General features: G+C 44.1%; 1 protein-coding gene across 1 annotated transcript in view; it reads left to right on the forward strand.

Moving 5' to 3' along the window:
- The first annotated feature begins 13,350 nt into the window (after positions 1 to 13,350).
- LOC124043746 (caveolae-associated protein 2-like) overlaps positions 13,351 to 23,578 on the forward strand; it is a 28,553-nt gene continuing 18,325 nt past the window's right edge. The window contains exon 1 of the mRNA XM_046362670.1: positions 13,351 to 14,067. Coding sequence (XP_046218626.1) covers positions 13,516 to 14,067 — 552 coding nt within the window. The 5' untranslated portion in view covers positions 13,351 to 13,515. The remainder of the gene's footprint in view (positions 14,068 to 23,578) is intronic.

The raw sequence follows: 23,578 nt of genomic DNA on the forward strand, positions 1-23,578 counted from the left end.
CTGCAGCCTTGCGAGGGTTAACACGTTTAAATGTTTTCCTCACGTCGGCTGCAGTGAAGGAGAGTCCGCAGGTTTTGGTAGCTGGCCGTGTCAGTGGCACTGTATTGTCCTCAAAGCGGGTAAGCAAGACATCCTGGTCCGTGACGGGGCTGGTTTTCTTTTTGTAATCCGTGATTGACTATAGACCCTGCCACATACCTCTTGTGTCTGAGCCGTTGAATTGTGACTCTACTTTGTCTCTATACTGACGCTTAGCTTGTTTGATTGCCTTGCGGAGGGAATAGCTACACTGTTCGTATTCGATCATGTTTCCGGTCACCTTTCCCTGGTTAAAAGCAGTGGTTCATGCTTTCAGTTTCACGCAAATGCTGCCATCAATCCACGGTTTCTGGTTTGGGAATGTTTTAATCGTTGCTATGGGAACGACATCATCAATGCATTTTCCAATGAACTCGCTCACCGAAACAGCGTATTCGTCAATGTTGTTGTTGGACGCAATGCGGAACATATCCCTGTTATGCTGGTGAATGAGGACCCAAAAGCGACTTAACGAAAACAGAGTCTTTATTCCAGTAAATGACAAAAGTAATAATCCTGGAAAAATCAAGAAGAAAACAAAACAGGAAAAAACTTAAATCCACTCGTAGTAACGAGGACAGACTGGAGACTCGACCATTGACTGCAGGTTGCTTCGGGAAGGCACCGACCGTAGCAGACTAAGACACCTGCTCACACGCAGCATCTGAAGGAGACAAAACACGACAGGGCGAGACAAGGACACAGAACAGCGAACATCATACAAGGATCCGACAAGGACAGGGCTCTAATCAGAGTGCAAAATAGGGGACAGGTGTGAAAAGAGTAAATGAGTGAGTTAGGAGAATGAGGAACAGCTGGGAGCAGGAACGGAACGATAGAGAGAAGAGAGAGAGGGAGGGGGAGAGAGAGGGATAGAAAAAAGGGAACGAACCTAATAAGACCAGCAGGGGGAAACGAACAGAAGGGAAAGCACAAGGACAAGACAATATATGACAAAACATGACAATCCCAATCCACGTCAAAGAAGCAGTCTTGAAGCGTGGAATCAGATTCGTCGGACCAGCGTTGAACAGACCTGAGCACGGGAGCTTCTTGTTTTAGTTTCTCTCTGTAGGCAGGAAGCAACAAAATGGAGTCGTGGTGAGCTTTTCCGAAAGAAGGCTGGGCGAGGGCCTTATATGCATCTCGGAAGTTAGAATAGCAATGATCCAAGGTTTTACCAGCCCTGGTTGCGCAATCGATATACTGATACAATTTAGGGAGTCTTGTTTTCAGATTAGCCTTGTTAAAATCCCCAGCTACAATGAATGCAGCCTCAGGATATGTGGTTTCCAGTTTGCAAAGAGTCAAATAAAGTTAATTCAGGACCATCGATGTGTCTGCTTGGGGGGGAATTATATACGGCTGTGATTATAATTGAAGCAAATTCCCTTGGTAGATAATGCAGACAACATTTGATTGTGAGGAATTCTAATTCAGGTGAACAGAAGGACTTGAGTTCCTGTATGTTGTTGTGGTCATGCCACGTCTCGTTAATCATAAGGCATACGCCCCCGCCCCTCTTCTTACCAGAAAGATGTTTGTTTCTGTCGGCGCGATGCGTTAAGAAACCAGCTGGCTGCACCGATTCCGTTAGCGTCTCTCGAGTGAGCCATGTTTCTGTGAAGCAAAGAACGTTACAGTCTCTGATGTCCCTCTGGAATGCTACCCTTGCTCGGATTTCATCAACCTTGTTGTCAAGAGACTGGACATGGGTGAGTAGTATGCTACGATGTGCCCGTCTCTGGAGCCTGACCAGAAGACCTCTACATTTCCCTCTTTTACGAGGTCTTTGTTTTGGGTCGCAGAACGGGATCCATTCCGTTGTCCTGGGTGGAAGGCAGAACACAGGATCCGCTTCGGGAAAGTCATATTCCTGGTCGTACTGATGGTGAGTTGACGTTGCTCTTATATTCTCTTGACGTTGCTCTTAGAAACTTGTAACTTCTGGGTTGGAGCGAGCGTTCGCATCCACATTTCGCTCCGCAGGTAGTATAACTTTTTCATTACATTTCATTACATTTCATTATAGTACAACGGTTTGATTTGTCTAATCTTAGCAATTTCTTCTTAGCTAGCTACATAGCCGTCTTTGTATCAAAGATAATTGCGTAATTATCGTATTTCGTCGTCCTAACGTAGTCTTCACTGCTCTGCCCAGCAGCTAGCCAGCTAGCAAACGTCCACCGATTAGCAGCACTGTAGAAACTATTACACTCTACTGAACGACTTGATTAGTGTAGTGTTAGCTAGCTACATAGCTGTCTGTGCTGTCTTCGAATCCAAGATAATTGTGTAGCTTAGAGTGTGTAGTCTTAGAGTGATTATCTTAATTTACCGAGGTTAGCTAGCCAACTATTTGTCGTCCTTAACGTAGGAGACACTGCTAGCTAGCCAAAAGCTAGACAACGTCTTCCGAATAGAACTCAACAACCCGGTCGCATTCCGCTTCGCTCCACAGGTAGTATCACATTTTCACTTCATTTCATTACAGTACAACGGTTTGATTTGTTTGATCGTAGCTAGCTACATAGCTAGCTACATAGCCGTCTTTGTATCAAAGATAATTGTGTAGTCTAGAGCGACTTTCTAGGTTAGCTAGCCAGCTATTGTCGTTCTTTTAACGCAACGTAACGTAAACAACACTGCTAGCTAGCCAGCTAGCCCCCGAATAGCAGCACTGTAGAAACTATTACACTCAACGGAACGACTTGATTAGTGTAGTGTCAACAACGCAGCCACTGCCAGCTAGCCTACAAAGTCAACAACGCAGCCACTGCCAGCTAGCCTACTTCAGCAGTACTGTATCATTTTAATCATTTTAGTCAATAAGATTCTTTCTACGTAAGCTTAACTTTCTGAACATTCGAGACGTGTAGTCCACTTGTCATTCCAATCTCCTTTGCATTAGCGTAGCCTCTTCTGTAGCCTGTCAACTATGTGTCTGTCTATCCCTGTTCTCTCAGACCATACAAACGCTCCACACCGCGTGGCCGCGGTCACCCTAATCTGGTGGTCCCAGCGCGCACGACCCACGTGGAGTTCCAGGTCTCCGGTAGCCTCTGGAACTGCCGATCTGCGGCCAACAAGGCAGAGTTCATCTCAGCCTATGCCTCCCTCCAGTCCCTCGACTTCTTGGCACTAACGGAAACATGGATCACCACAGATAACACTGCCACTCCTACTGCTCTCTCTTCGTCCGCCCACGTGTTCTCGCACACCCCGAGAGCTTCTGGTCAGCGGGGTGGTGGCACCGGTATCCTCATCTCTCCCAAGTGGTCATTCTCTCTTTCTCCCCTTACCCATCTGTCTATCGCCTCCTTTGAATTCCATGCTGTCACAGTTACCAGCCCTTTCAAGCTTAACATCCTTATCATTTATTGCCCTCCAGGTTCCCTCGGAGAGTTCATCAATGAGCTTGATGCCTTGATAAGCTCCTTTCCTGAGGACGGCTCACCTCTCACAGTTCTGGGCGACTTTAACCTCCCCACGTCTACCTTTGACTCATTCCTCTCTGCCTCATTCTTTCCACTCCTCTCCTCTTTTGACCTCACCCTCTCACCTTCCCCCCCTACTCACAAGGCAGGCAATACGCTCGACCTCATCTTTACTAGATGCTGTTCTTCCACTAACCTCATTGCAACTGCCCTCCAAGTCTCCGACCACTACCTTGTATCCTTTTCCCTCTCGCTCTCATCCGCTCTCCCCCGCTACTCTCTCCTCTTCCATCCTATCATCTCTTCCCTCTGCTCAAACCTTCTCCAACCTATCTCCTGATTCTGCCTCCTCAACCCTCCTCTCCTCCCTTTCTGCATCCTCTATGCCCCCATAGACTCTCTATGCCCCCTATCCTCCAGGCCGGCTCGGTCCTCCCCTCCCGCTCCGTGGCTCGACGACTCATTGCGAGCTCACAGAACAGGGCTCCGGGCAGCCGAGCGGAAATGGAGGAAAACTCGCCTCCCTGCGGACCTGGCATCCTTTCGCTCCCTCCTCTCTACATTTTCCTCTTCTGTCTCTGCTGCTAAAGCCACTTTCTACCACTCTAAATTCCAAGCTTCTGCCTCTAACCCTAGGAAGCTCTTTGCCACCTTCCCCTCCGTCCTGAATCCTCCTCCCCCCCCCCCTCCTCCCTCTCTGCAGATGACTTTGTCAACCATTTTGAAAAGAAGGTCGACGACATCCGATCCTCGTTTGCTAAGTCAAACGACACCGCTGGTTCTGCTCACACTGCCCTACCCTGTGCTCTGACCTCTTTCTCCCCTCTCTCTCCAGATGAAATCTTGCGTCTTGTGACGGCCGGCCGCCCAACAACCTGCCCGCTTGACCCTATCCCCTCCTCTCTTCTTCAGACCATTTCCGGAGACCTTCTCCCTTACCTCACCTCGCTCATCAACTCATCCCTGACCGCTGGCTACGTCCCTTCCGTCTTCAAGAGAGCGAGAGTTGCACCCTTTCTGAAAAAACCTACACTCGATCCCTCCGATGTCAACAACTACAGACCAGTATCCCTTCTTTCTTTTCTCTCCAAAACTCTTGAACGTGCCGTCCTTGGCCAGCTCTCCCGCTATCTCTCTCAGAATGACCTTCTTGGTCCAAATCAGTCAGGTTTCAAGACTAGTCATTCAACTGAGACTGCTCTTCTCTGTATCACGGAGGCGCTCCGCACCGCTAAAGCTAACTCTCTCTCCTCTGCTCTCATCCTTCTAGACCTATCGGCTGCCTTCGATACTGTGAACCATCAGATCCTCCTCTCCACCCTCTCCGAGTTGGGCATCTCCGGCGCGGCCCACACTTGGATTGCGTCCTACCTGACAGGTCGCTCCTACCAGGTGGCGTGGCGAGAATCTGTCTCCTCACCACGCGCTCTCACCACTGGTGTCCCCCAGGGCTCTGTTCTAGGCCCTCTCCTATTCTCGCTATACACCAAGTCACTAGGCTCTGTCATAACCTCACATGGTCTCTCCTACCATTGCTATGCAGACGACACACAATTAATCTTCTCCTTTCCCCCTTCTGATGACCAGGTGGCGAATCGCATCTCTGCATGTCTGGCAGACATATCAGTGTGGATGACGGATCACCACCTCAAGCTGAACCTCGGCAAGACGGAGCTGCTCTTCCTCCCGGGGAAGGACTGCCCGTTCCATGATCTCGCCATCACGGTTGACAACTCCATTGTGTCCTCCTCCCAGAGCGCTAAGAATCTTGGCGTGATCCTGGACAACACCCTGTCGTTCTCAACCAACATCAAGGCGGTGGCCCATTCCTGTAGGTTCATGCTCTACAACATCCGCAGAGTACGCCCCTGCCTCACACAGGAAGCGGCGCAGGTCCTAATCCAGGCACTTGTCATCTCCCGTCTGGATTACTGCAACTCGCTGTTGGCTGGGCTCCCTGCCTGTGCCATTAAACCCCTACAACTCATCCAGAACGCCGCAGCCCGTCTGGTGTTCAACCTTCCCAAGTTCTCTCACGTCACCCCGCTCCTCCGCTCTCTCCACTGGCTTCCAGTTGAAGCTCGCATCCGCTACAAGACCATGGTGCTTGCCTACGGAGCTGTGAGGGGAACGGCACCTCAGTACCTCCAGGCTCTGATCAGGCCCTACACCCAAACAAGGGCACTGCGTTCATCCAACTCTGGCCTGCTCGCCTCCCTACCACTGAGGAAGCACAGTTCCCGCTCAGCCCAGTCTAAACTGTTCGCTGCTCTGGCCCCCCAATGGTGGAACAAACTCCCTCACGACGCCAGGACAGCGGAGTCAATCACCACCTTCCGGAGACACCTGAAACCCCACCTCTTTAAGGAATACCTAGGATAGGATAAGTAATCCTTCTCACCCCCCTTTAAGATTTAGATGCACTATTGTAAAGTGACTGTTCCACTGGATGTCATAAGGTGAATGCACCAATTTGTAAGTCGCTCTGGATAAGAGCGTCTGCTAAATGACTTAAATGTAATGTAAATGTAAATATTCAGCAGTTCTTCCCGACTGTATGTAATGAAACCTAAGATTACCTGGTGTACCAATGTAAGAAATAACACGTAAAAAACTGTATAGTTTCCTAGGAACGCGAAGCGAGGCGGCCATCTCTGTCGGCGCCGGACGTATCCTTTAAAACCTATTAAATTATCATTATCCAGCCCTCTAAAATCATTAACAGATGGCACCATTGACTCAGGCCATCAATACTGTATTTATGAATATTAGTTTGAAAAAATATCTCTCAAAGAATTTGCATACAAGGGAGAGATCAAGAAATCAGGTCAATATGGACCAAGTGGACAGATAAGAGACATTTTATGACCATGTGTAGATGCATTTCTGAAAATGTAGGCACAATTAGAATGTGGACAAGATCAGGACAAAGGACGCATGTTAGCATCAGGTACAAACAGGGATTTAGTCATGGTGGTTATGGCTTTGAATGGGAAATACATTCCATTGAAAAACCAGTCAGTATTTGCCTGTGTGTTATACAGTTTTTTTGTTTGTTTCAAAATTGCCCTTTGATGTGGTACCCTACAGTACTGTAAATTACCGTTCTCACCCCCTTCCATAGACTTTCCCAGTATTTGTGACAGGTTGGAGGACAACAAACGACGTCCTCCAACCTATCACAGCCCTTGAAAGCATGAACTGACAGTTTGTCCAACCAATCAAAGGATCAGAGCATAAATCTAGTCCTGAAAGCAAAAGATACAGCTAGCTAGCACTGCAGTATATAAAATGTGGTAAGTAGTTGACTCAAAGATAAAGACAATAGTTGAACAAATTCAATTCTTCCAAAATGAAGGAGAAGGAAGAGAAATACAGAGAGAGATGTAATCATTTTTTTCACTTTCAGTTTTTACTTACTGCATGATTATTATCTAGCAAATGCAGCTAGCTAGTTTAGCGTACATTTTATTTTATTTGTTAAAATGTCGCCAACAAAACAAGAAATAACAAAATGACTGTGAAGCTTACAAGGGCTATAGTAGCCCTAACAAATACAACTTCCCACAATGACAGAAGGGAAAAATGTAATAGAAAAATGTAATAGAAAAAAGGCCATGTTCATGAAAAAACAAACTTGTCCTGAAACGGCACTGACTGCTATTGACTTGCTCTACCCATTAAAATTGACTGAACATTACATTTCCATAATTTCTATCCCATGTGTGCTGGAAGGTGTGATTATTAAAGACATCTTTCAGAATGTCATCAAATGAAAGGAACATTAATTTGCCTCAGTCCACCTGTTCGTGCTGCTGATCCAGTTTCTGCTGTTCTGCCTTTGGTTATTGAATCCTGACGTGCTACTTTGTCCTGGACCTGTTGTACCTCTCTCAACCTCTCTCTCAATCTCTCTACCTCTCTCTACCTCTCTCAACCTCTCTCTACCTCTCTCTACCTCTCTCAACCTCTCTCTACCTCTCTCAACCTCTCAACCTCTCTCAACCTCTCTCTTTCTCTCTCTCTCTCTCTCTCTCTCTCTCTCTCTCTCTCTCTCTCTCTCTCTCTCTCTCTCTCTCTCTCTCTCTCTCTCTCTCTCTCTCTCTCTCTCTCAACCTCTCAACCTCTGAATGCTCGGCTATGAAGCCAACTGACATTTACGCCTGAGGTGCTGACCTGTTGCACTAACCACCTAACCACTGTGATTATTATTTTACCCTGCTGGTCATCTATGAACATTTTAACATCTTGAAGAACTTCTGGCCTTAATGGCTATGTACTCTTACAATCTCCACCCGGCACAGCCAGAAGAGGACTGGCCACCACTCAGAGCCTGGTTCTTCTCTAAGTTTCTTCCAAGGTTCCTGCCTTTTTAGGGAGTTTGTCCTCGCCACCGTGCTTCAACATCTGCATTCCTTGCTCTTTGGAGTTTTAGGCTGAGTTTCTGTATAAACACTTTCTGACAACTGCTGGTGTAAAAAGTACATTATGAATACATTTGATTGATTGACGTCAGACTGACCTCTCACAGGGTGCGTTTGACGTTGCATCCGACGTTAAAGGTGAGTCAAGCCTGGCTGATCTACAAATGACCTTGCATCATAAATAACTACTCAATATTATTTGTACATGAGTCAGTCAGTCACAAGTGAGTCAGTCAGTCAGTGTGGTTGAGTGTGAAAAATTCCAATGAAATGTACCATCTTATTGCTCCTCCTGTTTCTCAGCTGTCTTAAATAAAGCATTGAACATTTTTGGGTGGAGTTCCACCCCCCCCAAAAAAATCTCCATAGCCCCTTATTTTCAATATTTAGGCTATAAACTATTTGCATTTCTAAACCATTGATTGTGTGAGAAATTGTTTTGGTGTTTTGATGCTGCTTTTACATGTGCTGAAACCCTCCAAAAGGGTTTTCACAGCACGCTTAAAGACACAAAAAGACATTCTGTGCATTACAACATTTACAGTGGGTTTATTTTCAAACACCCTCCGAAACACCAGATCTTAGTTTAGGTGCAGTGCTCTTCAGAGTGTTTTGAGACTTTTGATTTTTACAGTGTCGTTATAGTTGTGGGTGGGTGGGGCGAGACTAGCTCGTCATCAAGGCAGGATAGTAGATGCAGTACATGGGAGTGCAACTCTAGCTCCTGTGTATTCTGTTATTCCAATAGTCAATAGATGAAGCCACAACAAAGGTTGTACCTTCTCAGCGACACTTATTGTCAAGATTGATTCCTTCTATATCAACGTATTGTTCCGAGTTATTTTTTTATTTGCTCCACTCTTAGAATTCATGTGAATATATATATATATATATATATATACACCTGTATATATATATATATTTTACTGCAGTTTCGACAAAGACAGGTGTGCCCGGGGTTTCCATGATATTCAAAATGAAAAACCTGCTGATCAACCAAACTTGCCAAGTGGCCCATGGGTGAAGGCAACTGGCCAATAGCCAGCCGTTACAGTTCCCAGGAAGACTGTTAGACAAAACCATGTTTGCCTAATCCATCCAGCCTGTTGTAACATGTTTGTTTACATCTTAAAAATGTTAAGACACTGTTGTTGAATGTGCTACTTGGCTCCTAGTTGTAGAATATGAGATTTTCAAGTTAAAGATAAATGGTTGACACTTTTCCAGAAGGCAAGACTTTCAGAAGGATTTTTAGAGTCGCTTGGATCTTTTTGTAGCTAAGGAATGTTATAATCCCCATTATCTTTGTTCATTCCTTTCAATAAAAACCCTAAGACATGGTAACGTGTTTTACTACTGCATATGCTTATGTCATTCAGATGTAAAAATGGATCTCTATAAAACCTGAAAAGTATCCAGTGCTTTGCCCTGGTCAATATTGCAGATTTCACACTAGAATCAGTGTTGTTTATTTCATGGTGTATATATTCAGCACACTGACAGAGATCTGAAGATAAAAGCGGAGTGTTTTTTATATTGCTTAACCAGCAGGGGTCTCTTTTCAAATGGACCCATCTGTCAGGAACACACCATCCTTTTGGAAATGATTTTATTCGCAATATAACATTTGAGATGATGGGATGTGTGTGTGTGCGTTCGTTCGTGCTTTCTTGCACGTGTGCACACAAGTGTCGTGCATGTTCAAGCGATAGAGGGGAAACAGAAGCAACATAGGAAATCCAACCTTAAAACATAGACGAGGGAAAGCGACAGGACAGAGTCCTCAACATAAGGGAAATATGTAGGAAATCTGTAGCAAAGCACAGGGACATTGAGGAACAGGCAAAAGTAGACAATAAAATGAGGGGGGAGATATAGTGCATTTCGAAAAGCATTCAGACCCTTTAACTTTTTATACATTTTGTGAAGTTACTGCCTTATTCTAAAATGTATTAAATAGTTTTTCTTCCCTCATCAATTTACAAACATCACCCCATGTGACAAAACAAAAACTTTTTTTTTTGTTGCTAATTTATAAAAATTTAAAACGGAAATATTACATGTACATAAGTATTCAGACCCTTTACTCAGTACTTTGTTGAAGCAGCTTGGCACATCTGTATTTGGGGAGTTTCTACCATTCTTCTCTGCAGATCCTCTCGAGCTCTGTCAGGTTGGTTGGGGGGCGTTGCTGGACAGCTGTTTTCAAAGTCTCTCCAGAGATGTTCGATCGAGTTCAAGTCTGGGCTCTGGCTGGGCCACTCAAGGACATTCAGAGACTTGCCCCGAAACCACTCCTGAATTATCTTGGCTGTGTGCTTAGGGTCATTCTCCTGTTGAAAGTTGAACCTTTGCCCCAGTCTGAGATCCTGGGCACTCTGGAGCAGGTTTTCATCAAGGATCTCTCTGTACTTGGCTCCGTTCATCTTTGCCTCGATCCTAACTAGTTTCCCAGTCCCTACAGCTGAAAAACATCCCCACAGCATGAATCTGCCACCACCATGCTTCACGGTAGGGATGGTGCCGCTTAGGGTCATTCTCCTGTTGAAAGTTGAACCTTTGCCCCAGTCTGAGATCCTGGGCACTCTGGAGCAGGTTTTCATCAAGGATCTCTCTGTACTTGGCTCCGTTCATCTTTGCCTCGATCCTAACTAGTTTCCCAGTCCCTACAGCTGAAAAACATCCCCACAGCATGAATCTGCCACCACCATGCTTCACGGTAGGGATGGTGCCAGGTTTGCTCCAGATGTGACGCTTGGCTTTCAGACCAAAGAGTTCAATCTTGGTTTCGTCAGACCAGAGAATCATGTTTCTCATGGTCTGAGAGTCCTTTAGGTGCATTTTGGCAACCTATAAGCAGGCTGTCATGTGCCTTTTACTGAGGAGTGTCTTCCGTCTGGTCACTCTAGCATAAGGGCCTGATTGGTGGAGTGCTGCAGAGATGGTTGTCCCTTTCGAAGGTTCTCCCACCTCCACAGAGGATCTCTAGAGCTCTGTAAGAGTGACCATCGGGTTCTTGCTCACCTCCCTGACCACCTACCTCACCTGCCTGACCTCCCTGACCGTTTTCCCCCGATTGTTCAGTTTGGCCAGACGGCCAGCTCTAGGAAGGGTCTTGGTGGTTCCAAACTTCTTCCATTTAAGAAATATGGAGGCCACTGTGTTCTTGGGAACCTTCAATGCTGCAGAAATGTTTTGGTACCCTTCCCCAGATCTGTGCCTCGACACAGTCCTGTCTCAGAGCTCTACAGACAATTCCCTCGACTTCTTGGCTTGATTTTTGCTCTGACATGCACTTACAACTGTGGCACCTTATATAGACAGGTATGTGCCTTTCCTAATCATGTCCAATCAATTAAATGTACAGCTCTAATCAACTTGTGGAAACATCTCAAGACTGATCAATGCAAACAGAATGCACCTGAGCTCAATTTCAAGTCTCATAGCAAAGGGTCTGAATATTTATGTAAATAAGGTATTTATGTTTGTTACGTTTAATACATTTGCAAAATATTCTACAAACCTGTTTTCACTTTGTCAATATAGGGTATTGTGTGTAGGTTGCAGAGGATTTGTAAAAAAAAAAAATCAAAAATCATTTTAGAATAAAGCTGTAAAGTAACAAGATGTTTTGAATACTTTCGGAACGCACTGTATGTGGAAAGAGAGGATGAAATGAGACATCTGAAAGAGTGTAGGAGGAAACACACACATTGGATGAATGACAGGATAGGATCATCAGTCTTCCAAAGTAGGGACAGGTGAGGGTTCAGGGTTCAACTATAAGAATGCAGGGAGGTCAAACTTTCAAGTTAAAGAGGTGTGAACGATTACACTCGTACACCCACATATACACACACACACATGCATGCATAAACACAGAAAAGCACACACACACATGCACACAAACAAACACAAAATGTTTAAGATGTTTGAGTCAGCGAAGGCAAAAGTGTTGAAGTTGGAACTTGGTTGGCTAACATGATTGCTAACCCTAACATAATCAAATAACTGCCAGAACAAGGTGTCCATCCTGAATGCCTTCCATAGCTAACAGTGATAAAGTGAGCTCTTGTCATTATATTCTACAAATGCTTTGCTCTATGTGGATATCCACAGCCCCAAAAATAAACACAAAAATCCCCCCACTCCCTTGTCTCTCACTTTTACAAGAGAACATATACTTACACAGTCAAACACATGCATGCATGAACACACACGCACGCACGCACGCACGCACGCACGCACACACACACACACACACACACACACACACACACACACACACACACACACACACACACACACACACACACACACACACACACACACACACACACACACACACACACACACACACACACACAGATTTTGTGTAACGCCTCTAGTTAAGCATGCATGTGTGTTCGCATTCAAGTGTGTGTGTGGTATATGGATCCTGGCACCGTGCTAGGAGCAAAGACGAGCTCATTGTTCAAACACGTATATCTTCGTTTCCATGTGCCACAGTGGCCCAACACCGAAGCTACAGAGCAGAGGACAGAAAAACAGAACAGGAGGAGAGGGAGGGGTGGAGAGGGCTGCCATGCTGCACACGTGGGCACCCACCGAATTACACGTACTTGTCTGTGCATGTTTGGAAAAGTACATATCGGGACATGCAAACATACAGAGCGAGATGTATCATGCTTGATTTGCACCAGTGAAAATGTTGAAGTGTTTAGAATGGAGCACACCAAGCCACACCAGTGCCAGGTCTTACTCTGTCTTACTCATTCTTATCTAATATACTACGGGTATGACGAAACATTTATTTGTACTCTTCTAATTACGTTGATAACCAGTTTATAATAGCGTTAAGGCACCTCGGGGGTTTGTAGTATATGGCCAATATACCATGGCTAAGGGCTGTATCCAGGCACTCCGCATTGCATTTGGACTAAGAACAACCCTTAGCTATGGTTTATTGGTCATATGCCACACCCCCACACCCAGGTCTTACTGCTTAATCAAACAACTCTGAACTCTGCAAACAAACTACAAACAAACCTGATCCTGGAAGAGAGATAGGCACACTGGCATAAACAAATACACAACATCAGAAATGCTCATTGCATCAAATTGCCACTCAAACAGACTTTCCAGATTAATTCATGCGAATGGACAGGCATTGAGAGCAGTCACATGAACACTCACAGTGGCAATCTCTGGCGTAATTTTCTACCAGCAATTTAGGGCTAGACCTGTTACCAGGACAACCATGCCCCTCCCCTCTGGCTTTGGAGGAGGTTTTTAGAAGGGAGAAGAAAAGTGGGTGTGTGCAATACAACTCTTGCTCTACTACACATTGTAAAAAAATATTTAAAAAAGGGGAGGGGACACCAAAATAACCAAGAGGAGAGAATCCTTCTTCCCTTCTCAGTCCTTCTCTGGAGCAACAACAACAACAACGTCAACTAACTGACAGAGACTCTTCACATCTCAGAACAAGTCAGTCCACATTTCCCTCCACTTCTAGCCCTCTAATTTACTTAAACACTTCAAAAGAGGACATTTAACCCCTCCACCCTGTGGCCATGGGAGAAGACTCATCGCATGCCGAGCGCAGCAGCAACAACAGCAGCATTTTGGTCAACCCCCAGCAGTACCAGGCACAGCAAGACAACATGGACCTACTGGTGTCCAGCTTCAGCCCGAGCCCAGCTCCCTCGTCCCCCACCAACACCCTCTCCAGGCTGGGCTTGAAAACCCCTGGGAGCCTCGGACCTGGAAGTCCCACCAGTCCCACTGCCAGGGACCAGGTGAGCGCCATCACAGTGGTGGCTCTACTCGACAAGCTGGTCAACATGCTGGAGGCAGTGCAGGAGAACCAGCAGCGCATGGAGTTGCGTCAGGCCGACCTGGAGGGAGCTGTACGAGGGGTCCAGGGTGACGTGACCCGCCTTTCCAAGAACCACACCAGCACATCCAACAGTGTGAACAAGCTGCTAGAGCGCTCACACAAGGTCAACACCCACATGAAGGAGGTGCGGGAGCGGCTGGACAAGCAGGCATCACAGGTGAAGAGGCTGGAGGCCAACCATGGACACCTGCTAAAGAGGAACCACTTCAAAGTTCTCATCTTCCAGGTAGGGATGGAGGGGCAGATGGAGGGATGGGTTGGATGGATGAGCTTTTGTGTAAGGGGAATAAGGGAAAGGCAGAAGCGAGGAATGTGTAAGGGTGCGTAATGGGGAAGGGGTTGTGAGTGTGTGAGGGTGAGAGAGTATTGAGATATTTTTTTTTCATTATCTGTGTAGGGGTTGTGAAAAAAGAAGGGGAAGAGTGTTAAACGTGTTAAAAGTATTTGTTTGTTTGTTTGCATGTGTGTCAATTGTGTGAGAGGGAGAACAGAATGTCAGGAGGTTTGTGAGAATGTTGAAAGTATAGTTTGTTTGTGTGTGTGTGTCTGTGTCTGTGTCTGTGTCTGTGTCTGTGTCTGTGTGTGTGTGTGTGTGTGTGTGTGTGTGTGTGTGTGTGTGTGTGTGTGTGTGTGTGTGTGTGTGTGTGTGTGTGTGTGTGTGTGTGTGTGTGTGTGTGTGTGTGTGTGTGTGTGTGTGTGTGTGTGTGTGTGTGTGTGTGTGTGTGTGTGTGTGTGCGTGTGCGTGTGTGCATGCGTGAAAGCTAGTGTGCACATTGGGAGTTAATGCAAGGGTATGTAAGAGTGCAGCCTACTCTGTATGTTTGCGTTCTGTGTAGCTGCAATGGGCCTTGGCAGCTGTGTGAAAGTGTGTGAGAGGGAGAAGCAGGATCATCAAATCAAATGAATCTTTATTATTAATTCAGACATGCAAATAATAATATTATTAGACATGCAATGCAATGTGCTTCACAGGAAGAAAAAAAACATAAAATGCAATGAAAAAATAAATGTTAATGTTTACAAAACAACAAACAACAGGATAAAAAACAAAAGAACAACAATAAAAACTGAATGACTAAATAGCACCTTTAAGGAAAAGCAAAACTGAAAAGGTGTGTTTTAAGATCTTTTAGAATTACATGTACAGTTTTAGCCCCCTCAGGTTCTCTAGTTCATGGTGGGAAAACTACAGTATAAAGGGAGTGGTGTTTTGAAGAACTCCATAGGATATGAGAGAGAGAGGGAGAGGGAGAGGGTGTGTGTGTGTGTGTGTGTGTGTGTGTGTGTGTGTGTGTGTGTGTGTGTGTGTGTGTGTGTGTGTGTGTGTGTGTGTGTGTGTGTGTGTGTGTGTGTGTGTGTGTGTGTGTGTGTGTGTGTGTGTGTGTGTGTGTGTGTGTGTGTGTGTGGTTCAAAGAGGGTAGTACTCTAGATCTGTCGACAAACACACATTATGCATAATGATCTCAAATGTAGTTCAATTAGATTTATGCATTTACATTTGTCTTGCTTGTCCTCCTCTGAAGTTAAAAAATGTATTACTTGTACACAAAATATATTTCTATTAGTAATTGTGTTAATGAAATTGAAATGTCCCAATTTTCTGAGCATACAATATAGCTCAGTATCTTTTAAGTTCGTCTTTATCAAGGGTGCCAATAATTTTGCTTTGAGGATAATTATCTGGTTTCAGCTGAAGCAATCTTCTGTCACTATACATTCTTATATGATATGTCACTATACATTATATATGATATAATAATTAATCTATAATAGTATAATATAAACATGTATAGGAATTGAACAGCAAGACAACATTGAGCATTATTAGTGTCATGCTGAGCCACATAAAAGGTGTGATCAGGTGAATTCTATTTTTTTATTTTTTTATTTTACCCCCAAATGTTAGTAATTACTATCTTGTCTCATCGCTAAAACTCCCGTACGGGCTCGGGAGAGACGAAGGTCGAAAGCCATGCGTCCTCCCAAACACAACCCAACCAAGCCAGGGTGGTTCTTAACACAGCGCGCATCCAACCCGGAAGCCAGCTACACCAATGTGTCGGAGGAAACACTGTGCACCTGGCGACCTTGGTTAGCGTGCACTGCGCCCGGCCCACCACAGGAGTCGTTGGTGCGTGATGAGACAAGGATATCCCTACCAGCCAAGCCCTCCCTAACCCGGAGGACACAAGGCCAATTGTGCGTCGCCCCACGGGCCTCCCGGCCTCGGCCGGCTGCGACAGAGCCTGGGCGCGAACCCAGAGTCTTTGGTGGCACAGCTACCGCTGCAATGCAGTGCCCTAGACCACTGCGCCATCCGGGAGGACAATCAGGTGATTTTAATAGTATTTGCATAGTGTTTCCCAACCTTACTCTTTGCTCAGTCCTAGCTCCATTATACCAAATATACTGAATCATTGTGTGGCCAGTATATTCTCTAATGATTGGATAGGGCTCAATATGTGTTCAGTTAGGAAAAGGGTGAGCCATATTGACACAGGCTAAGTCCTAAGAGCTCCTAGGAACTGGTCTTATCTGGTTACCCAGGTACTACCGCTGTTGTTCAATAGCAACAGGTGCAAATACTGCACATTGGCTCAAACTGTCCAGACTCTAGTCTAATGGTTGTGCACTTATAGTTGATTATCCACAGGTATTTCCTATAGTTGTTCTTTCTGTGTATTTCTGTGTTTCTCTACAGTTGTCCTCTCTCTTTGTAAATCTATCTCTCTCTTTCTCTCTTGCTGGCTGTTCCTGAACCAATGAACCCTAAGCATGTGAGCAGCCTCGCCACAAACCATCTATCATTATCATTTGAACGTGCAGCTATTCCTCCTTTCTCAGAAACCATCAGAGGATGCCATTCTGTCACACACCTATACAAAGAACACGCTATGAGTCAAAACAACGCAACTCACAGATAAGGCATTTCAATTCTAACTCCACGCCCCTGAGCTCTCTTTTGTCTCTTATTTGCTCCTGGCCTAGAACATGTCTCCCCTCTGACCTATGGATTTATCCACGTATTAATTGAGAACACACATTGCTCTGTACATGCCACCCGAGGTGGAAATGCCGCCATGCCGCTCCTAAGGGCGCTCAGTAGATATCCACCGCTCTGGGCCAAAGGAGCACTGACCAGCGCTGCCATGGATAGGTTTGACAGGTCCCTGCCGCTCGGCTGCTTTTCTCTACGTAACTAGCTTTAACGAGGCCGGGGGAAAATGTAGTCCTTAATTACTGCAATTTGGCCCATTGTTTGTTTGTGTTTGTGCTCCAGCGCTTTTCCTGTCTCCATATTCTTCCCTTCCCAGAGAAGTATTTCAATGTCATGTGATAGTTTCTGTTTGTGACAAAGTTTGTTTTAAGGGAGGTGAAAGGTATTGGATTGGCAAGAGGGTAAATGTTCATTTATATTAAAATTGGAAACAGGGATAGTGACACAATCGTGGTATGCAACACACTTTGCTGGGCAGTTCACATTTGTGTGTGTGTGTGTGTTTGTGCATGAGTGTGCGTGCACGTGCATGCATCCCTGCATATTTGCAGGCATCTGTTGTGTGTGCATGCATGCGTCCGTGTGTGTGCATGCATGTGTGCAACTTTCAAGATAAGTAGTATGATTGGCAAGGTGGTATGGGAAGGGAAGTCCTCTGAGAGCTCAGTAGTGTTTATGGGACATTTAATCATTGAGAGGCATGGAGTGACAACAAGAGTGACGGCCGTCTATCACACACACTATCAAAACACATTTAAATCCAAATGCATTGAATGAAAACACACTTCATACCCAAACTAAACATGCTGCATCACTAAAACAATACACAGCCTCGTCGAAAGACGTTCTCTAAAACATTTGACTCAAGCAATTTTCGTGCTGGAGAACACATGGCTGAAGTTGTGGGATCTTTGATCTTTCACATTTTATCTGTCATTGTGACGTGTATGCTGGGAGTTGGGAAGCAAGTTTAGGGAATCTTGAATAAATAAATTCTGCTGAGGCACGGGAGAACCTGTCGAGCCAGCTGATGCGCAGGAATGTGATGAGCCGGCTGAGGCATGGGAGCCTGACGAGCCGGCTGAGGGATGGGAGCCTGACGAACTGGCTGAGGCATGGGAGCCTGCCGAGCCTACCGAGTCTTGTGAACCTGTCAAGCCAGCTGAGGCATGGAAGCCTGTCGAGCTAGCTGAGGCTTCCTCGGTAGACTCGGCAACGGACGCTTGACGGGCCAACCGGGTCTTGTAAATCTGATGTGCTGGCTGAGGCATGGAAGCCTGACAAGCCAGCTGAGGCATCCCCGGTTGCTCCGTTAGCGACAACTGGATCAGAAGTCACCTACACTAAAACATATATTAAAAAACACTCCCTAATGCTTCCCTTTGGGGAGGCATTATTCTGTAATGTGTACCCTGGGAGTCGGGAAGCAAGTTCAGGGAAGCTTTAATAAATAAATTAACATAGAACAAAAGAAACACAGGTAGCATACAGACATGAACACTGGAACGGAAACAATAACGCCTAGGGAAAGAACCAAAGGGAGTGACATATGTAGGCAGGGTAATCAGGCAGGTGATGGAGCCCAGGTCAGTCTGATGAGGTGCTGGTGTGCGTAGCGATGGTGATATGTGTGCATAATAATGAGCACCCTGGTGACCTCGTGTGCCGGAGAGGTAGTATACGTGACAGTCATTACTATTTTAACTAACATACTGGACATGAACCGTTGCATTCTATAAGTACGAAGGAAACACTTTGGCACCATATACTTTAAAATAATCTGACCATGCAGCTCATCAAATCGAAAAGTTCAGTAGGCAGCTTTAATTCATTAATTCATTCAGTTTTATTTTGTTAGCTAACAGACTTTTTACAGCCATTGTGACAGAACTCATGACCAAAGGTCTCTAGGCTTGTTACCATTGGTGGCAGTGAGTGAGCACCTGTATTTGTCACGCCTGCTCCCGCTCTCCCTCTCTAGCACTCGAGGTGGCCAGACTGCCTACCATTACGCACACCTGTCACCTTCGTTATGCGAACCTGCGCCTCATTGGACCCACCTGAACTCCATCATTATTTGATTGCCTCCACTTTATCTGTCTGTTTCCTCTGTTTCATCCCCGTGTCAGAATTGATGTTGTGACTTTGTCCGCTGTCCAGACGCTGTTCCTGTCCTGCTTCATGTTTGTAGGTTATTAAATGTTCTTACTGCTTCATGTCTCCACCGTCAATCTTCACAGTATTAGGGATTATAAAAACAAAAATAAACTTCCCAAAGTAAACGGGCTATTTTGTCAGGACAAGATGCTAGAATATGCATATAATTGACAGCTTACGATAGAAAACACTCTAAAGTTATCAAAACTGTAAAAATATTGTCTGTGAGTATAACAGAACTGATATTGCAGGCGAAAGCCTGAGAAAAATCCAATCAGGAAGTGACTCATGTTTTGAAAGATCTGCGTTCTGATGCGTCCCTATTGAGCAGTGAATGGGATATCAACCAGATTCCTTTTTCTATGTATTCCCCAAGGTGTCTAAAGCATTTTGACATAGTTTCACGCCTTTATGTTGAAGAATGAGCATAAACGACTACATTGCGGAAGTGGCCGGCTGAGTGCTCTCAGAGTAATTCTTCCGTAATAGACAGAGGTAGCTATTTTTCCTCCCGGTCTTACTGAAAATACAGCTGTCCCAGTTGATATATTATCGAATATATATTTGAAAAATACCTTGAGGATTGATTATAACAATGTTTGCCATGTTTCTGTCGATATTATGGAGCTAATTTGGAATATTTTTCACCGTTGTCGTGACCGCAATTTCCCGTCGAATTCTCAGCCAAACGTGAAGAACTTACGGAGCTATTTCAGCTACAAAAATAATATTTATGGAAAAGGGGAACATTTGCTATCTAACTGGGAGTCTCGTGAGTGAAAACATCCGAAGCTCATCAAAGGTAAACGATTTAATTTGATTGCTTTTCTGATTTTCGTGACCAGGTTGCCTGCTGCTAGCTAGGCATAATGCTATGCTAGGCTATCGATAAACTTACACAAATGCTTGTCTTGCTTTGGCTGTAAAGCATAATTTCAAAATCTGAGATGACAGGGTAACTAACATAAGGCTAAGTGTTTCAATAAATTTCACTTGTGATTTCATGAATATTCATATTTTCTAGTAATATTTTTTGTCTGTTACATTATGCTAATTTAGTGTCAGTTGATGACAATTCTCCCGGATCCGGGAGCGGTAGTTCCAAGGGGTTTTTTAAGACCATGTTCTAAATACTTAGAAATCCACGCTTCCCTCCTTATTTCCTTGAAATAAGCACAACTCTTTAAGTGACTGGATAGGTACAAATCCCATACCTTATTTTGAGCCAGTTTCACACAGCAGGAAAATATTATTATTATAAAAAAATATATATTGTTATGTGACTATAATTATTTGATATTTTTATAGCGATTGATACATTTTACATTAGTGCAAATCAAGTCTGACATTTTAAATGAGAAATTCTGAACTTTAGAAGCTTTTTAAAAGCTTAAATACAATACAAGTGTAAGGTTCTGCAATTATTTTCTTAGTCAACCTTGTGTTCTGTTTCGTTGTGTTCTTGATCGTAGCCCTGTTTCTTTGTGTTCTTGAACGTAGGATTAGGATCTCCATCAGCCGCTGCAAAAGCATCAGCTACTCTTCCTGGGGTCCACATGAAACAAGACATAATATATAGTGCAGAACATTATTAGTCAAGGACTGAAATACATCAATTTAAAACATCACACATACAGTACATCTTTAATAAAGATGAAAATAGAACAATATAAAAAAAACAAGAAACCGTGAAAAAAACGAAAACAGCCCTATCTGGTGTAACAAACACAAAGACAGGAATAATCACCCACAAACCCCAACACCAAACAGGCAACCTAAATATGGTTCACAATCAGAGACAATGACTAACACCTGCCTCTGATTGAGAACCATATCAGGCCAAACACAGTCACAGTCATATCACACAAACACAACAGACAAACAACATAGAATGCCCACTCAGATCACACCCTGACCAAACAAAACATAGAAACAAACATACAAAGCAAACTATGGTCAGGGTGTGACAATTGTATTCATCATATATTGTATTTTACAGTATTGTATTCTCTTTATGTATTGTAGTGGTTCTGTAAGTGACTCAGTTTGAATGGCACTACCAACACCAGTTGTTGGTTCGATTCCCACTGGGGTCACATACGGAAATATGTGGACTGGATAAAAGTGTCTGCTTTGTAAATGTCATATATTACTATATTACATTACTGTATTGACCAATGTAATTTTAGTAAAGCAGTGTGAACCCCACCTCAGCATCTTAATTTGGATACATGATATAGTGTAGACGTTAGCACATGTGTTATTCAAAGTATGCATAGTCAACTCTACAGCGTCTATGTTATACAGCAAATCTATTTCCACAGGTCCAAGCACAGAACCAAAACTGTCTTGAGGGTATATCCATGAATTGTGTGTGTGTGTGTGTGTGTGTGTGTGTGTGTGTGTGTGTGTGTGTGTGTGTGTGTGTGTGTGTGTGTGTGTGTGTGTGTGTGTGTGTGTGTGTGTGTGTGTGTGTGTGTGTGTGTGTGTGTGTGTGTGTGTGCCCACATCTCAAAGGTGTTATGTTTCAGTGGGCAAGGCTCACGTACAAATACCCTCTCCTTCCAATAATTTTGGTTTTGTCTCTCTCTCAAACAACAAAGCCTTTTGTTTCCTTATCCCCCGATGTGCATGGATGAGTTTTGTTCAGTGACAGCTTCCGCAACATGAATGTGGGCCTTGAATCCCAACACTGTGTTGTGTTCATAGTCACCAAACGGAAGAAAACAGACTGAAACAGGGAGGGACTATCACTCATTTTCATTTTCTGTTGCAAAATCCCCAAAACTCTAACAAATGATGTGTGCCCTAATCTATTGAACATGATCCTGTTTCTGTCATGACACCTAATATGTCTGTCCCTGTCTGTGGAGCCAGATAGACCTGCAGATTTAAATGAACAAATATGTTTGTTTACCCTGTGGCTCCTCCCTTTGTTATCATTCTTATTTTCCCTTTGTGATTCATTCTATAATAATAATAATAATAATAATAATAATATATGCCATTTAGCAGACGCTTTTTCATTACAGTCTGCATACATTCTTATGGGTGGTCCCGGGGATCTACCCTCTTTTTGAACAACTGGCTACACCTCTTTTTGAACAGGCTACGGTGAGAGAAGAGTCCAAAAAAAGAATGAGGGTAGGAGAGACAGAGAGAGAGAGAGAGAGAGAGAGAGAGAGAGAGCGGTGGAAAATAGAGTTAAAGAGAAAAAAAGACAGAGAGAGAGGTGGACAGAGTTAAAGAGCTAATAAGAAAAGTTCAGGAATAGAAAAAGGGAAGGAGGTATGTGAAGGCAATTTCTGAAGGCAATATGTAAAGGCGTGCGTAACTTGTGCCAGTGAAGTCAGACGCAGGAGAGCAGAACTAGGTAATAGCCGGAGCAGTTTAGTACAAAACCAACAACATAAAAATAACCATCATGGGTACAAAACCCGACATGCACCAGTAACAAATGTGCACAAGCACGACAAACAAACAATTCTACACAAAGACATGGGGGGAACAGAGGGTTAAATACACAACACTTAATGAGGGAAATGAGAACCAGGTGTGTAGGAAAACAAGACAAAAAAAATGGAAAACGAAAAATGGATCTACGATGGCTAGAAAACCAGTAAAGCCGACCACCGAACACCGCCTGAACAAGGAGAGGAACCAACTTCGCTGGAAGTCGTGACACAATTAGACAAAATGAAAACACAAGGAGAGGTTGACATGAAGTATTTACTGTTCTTTTTTTATTGTTTATTACAATTTAGTTTATCTATTTCATTTGCTTTGGCAATGTAAATATATGTTTCCCATGCCAATAAAGCCCCTTAAATTGAAATTGAAATTGAGAGTGAGAGAGCGAGAGGCTTCTTTAATGTATTTTTCTTGAGGAGTGTTAGTTTATTTTACCCTGAGTCCTGCTCTTTTGCCTTTCACCAATTCAGGTTTGACAACTATAGGCGTCTCACTTGTTTCAGTCTCCTTAGACATAGTGCATAATGCCAATGGCTGTCAATGATTCCTTGTGTGCATAGGTGGTTTGACAACCCCAGGTTACTTTGTTGCACTCAGGTATGTGCATAAATGACAAAATATAATTAGAAAATACAATTACAAAATACCATAAAGATCAATGTATCAAAATAAACTGTAGAATGCATGTATTTTGTAGTGTATTTCATAAAAATACATGTATTTTGCATTTTAAAATACAAAAATAAATGTGCAAGTAGCCAGCCCAAACAGCAAAAACATTCTCAGTGTCACGCCCTGACCTTAGAGAGCCTTATTATTTCCCTATTTGGTTAGGTCAGGGTGTGATGTGGGGTGGGCATTCTATGTTTTGTTATTCAATGATTTTGTATTTCTATGTTTTGGCCGGGTATGGTTCTCAATCAGGGACAGCTGTCTATAGTTGTCTCTGATTGGGAACCATACTTATGTAGGCCTGTTCCCTCCTTTCTCTGTGGGAAGTTAACTTTGTTTGTGGCACATAGCCCGTAAGCTTCACTGTTGTTTTGTATTGTTTATTGTTTTTGTCTGCGTCATTTCTAAATAAAAGGAATATGTATGCTCACCACTTTAT

The sequence above is a fragment of the Oncorhynchus gorbuscha genome, linkage group LG09, assembly GCF_021184085.1.
Source record: "Oncorhynchus gorbuscha isolate QuinsamMale2020 ecotype Even-year linkage group LG09, OgorEven_v1.0, whole genome shotgun sequence".
Lineage (NCBI taxonomy): Eukaryota > Metazoa > Chordata > Actinopteri > Salmoniformes > Salmonidae > Oncorhynchus > Oncorhynchus gorbuscha.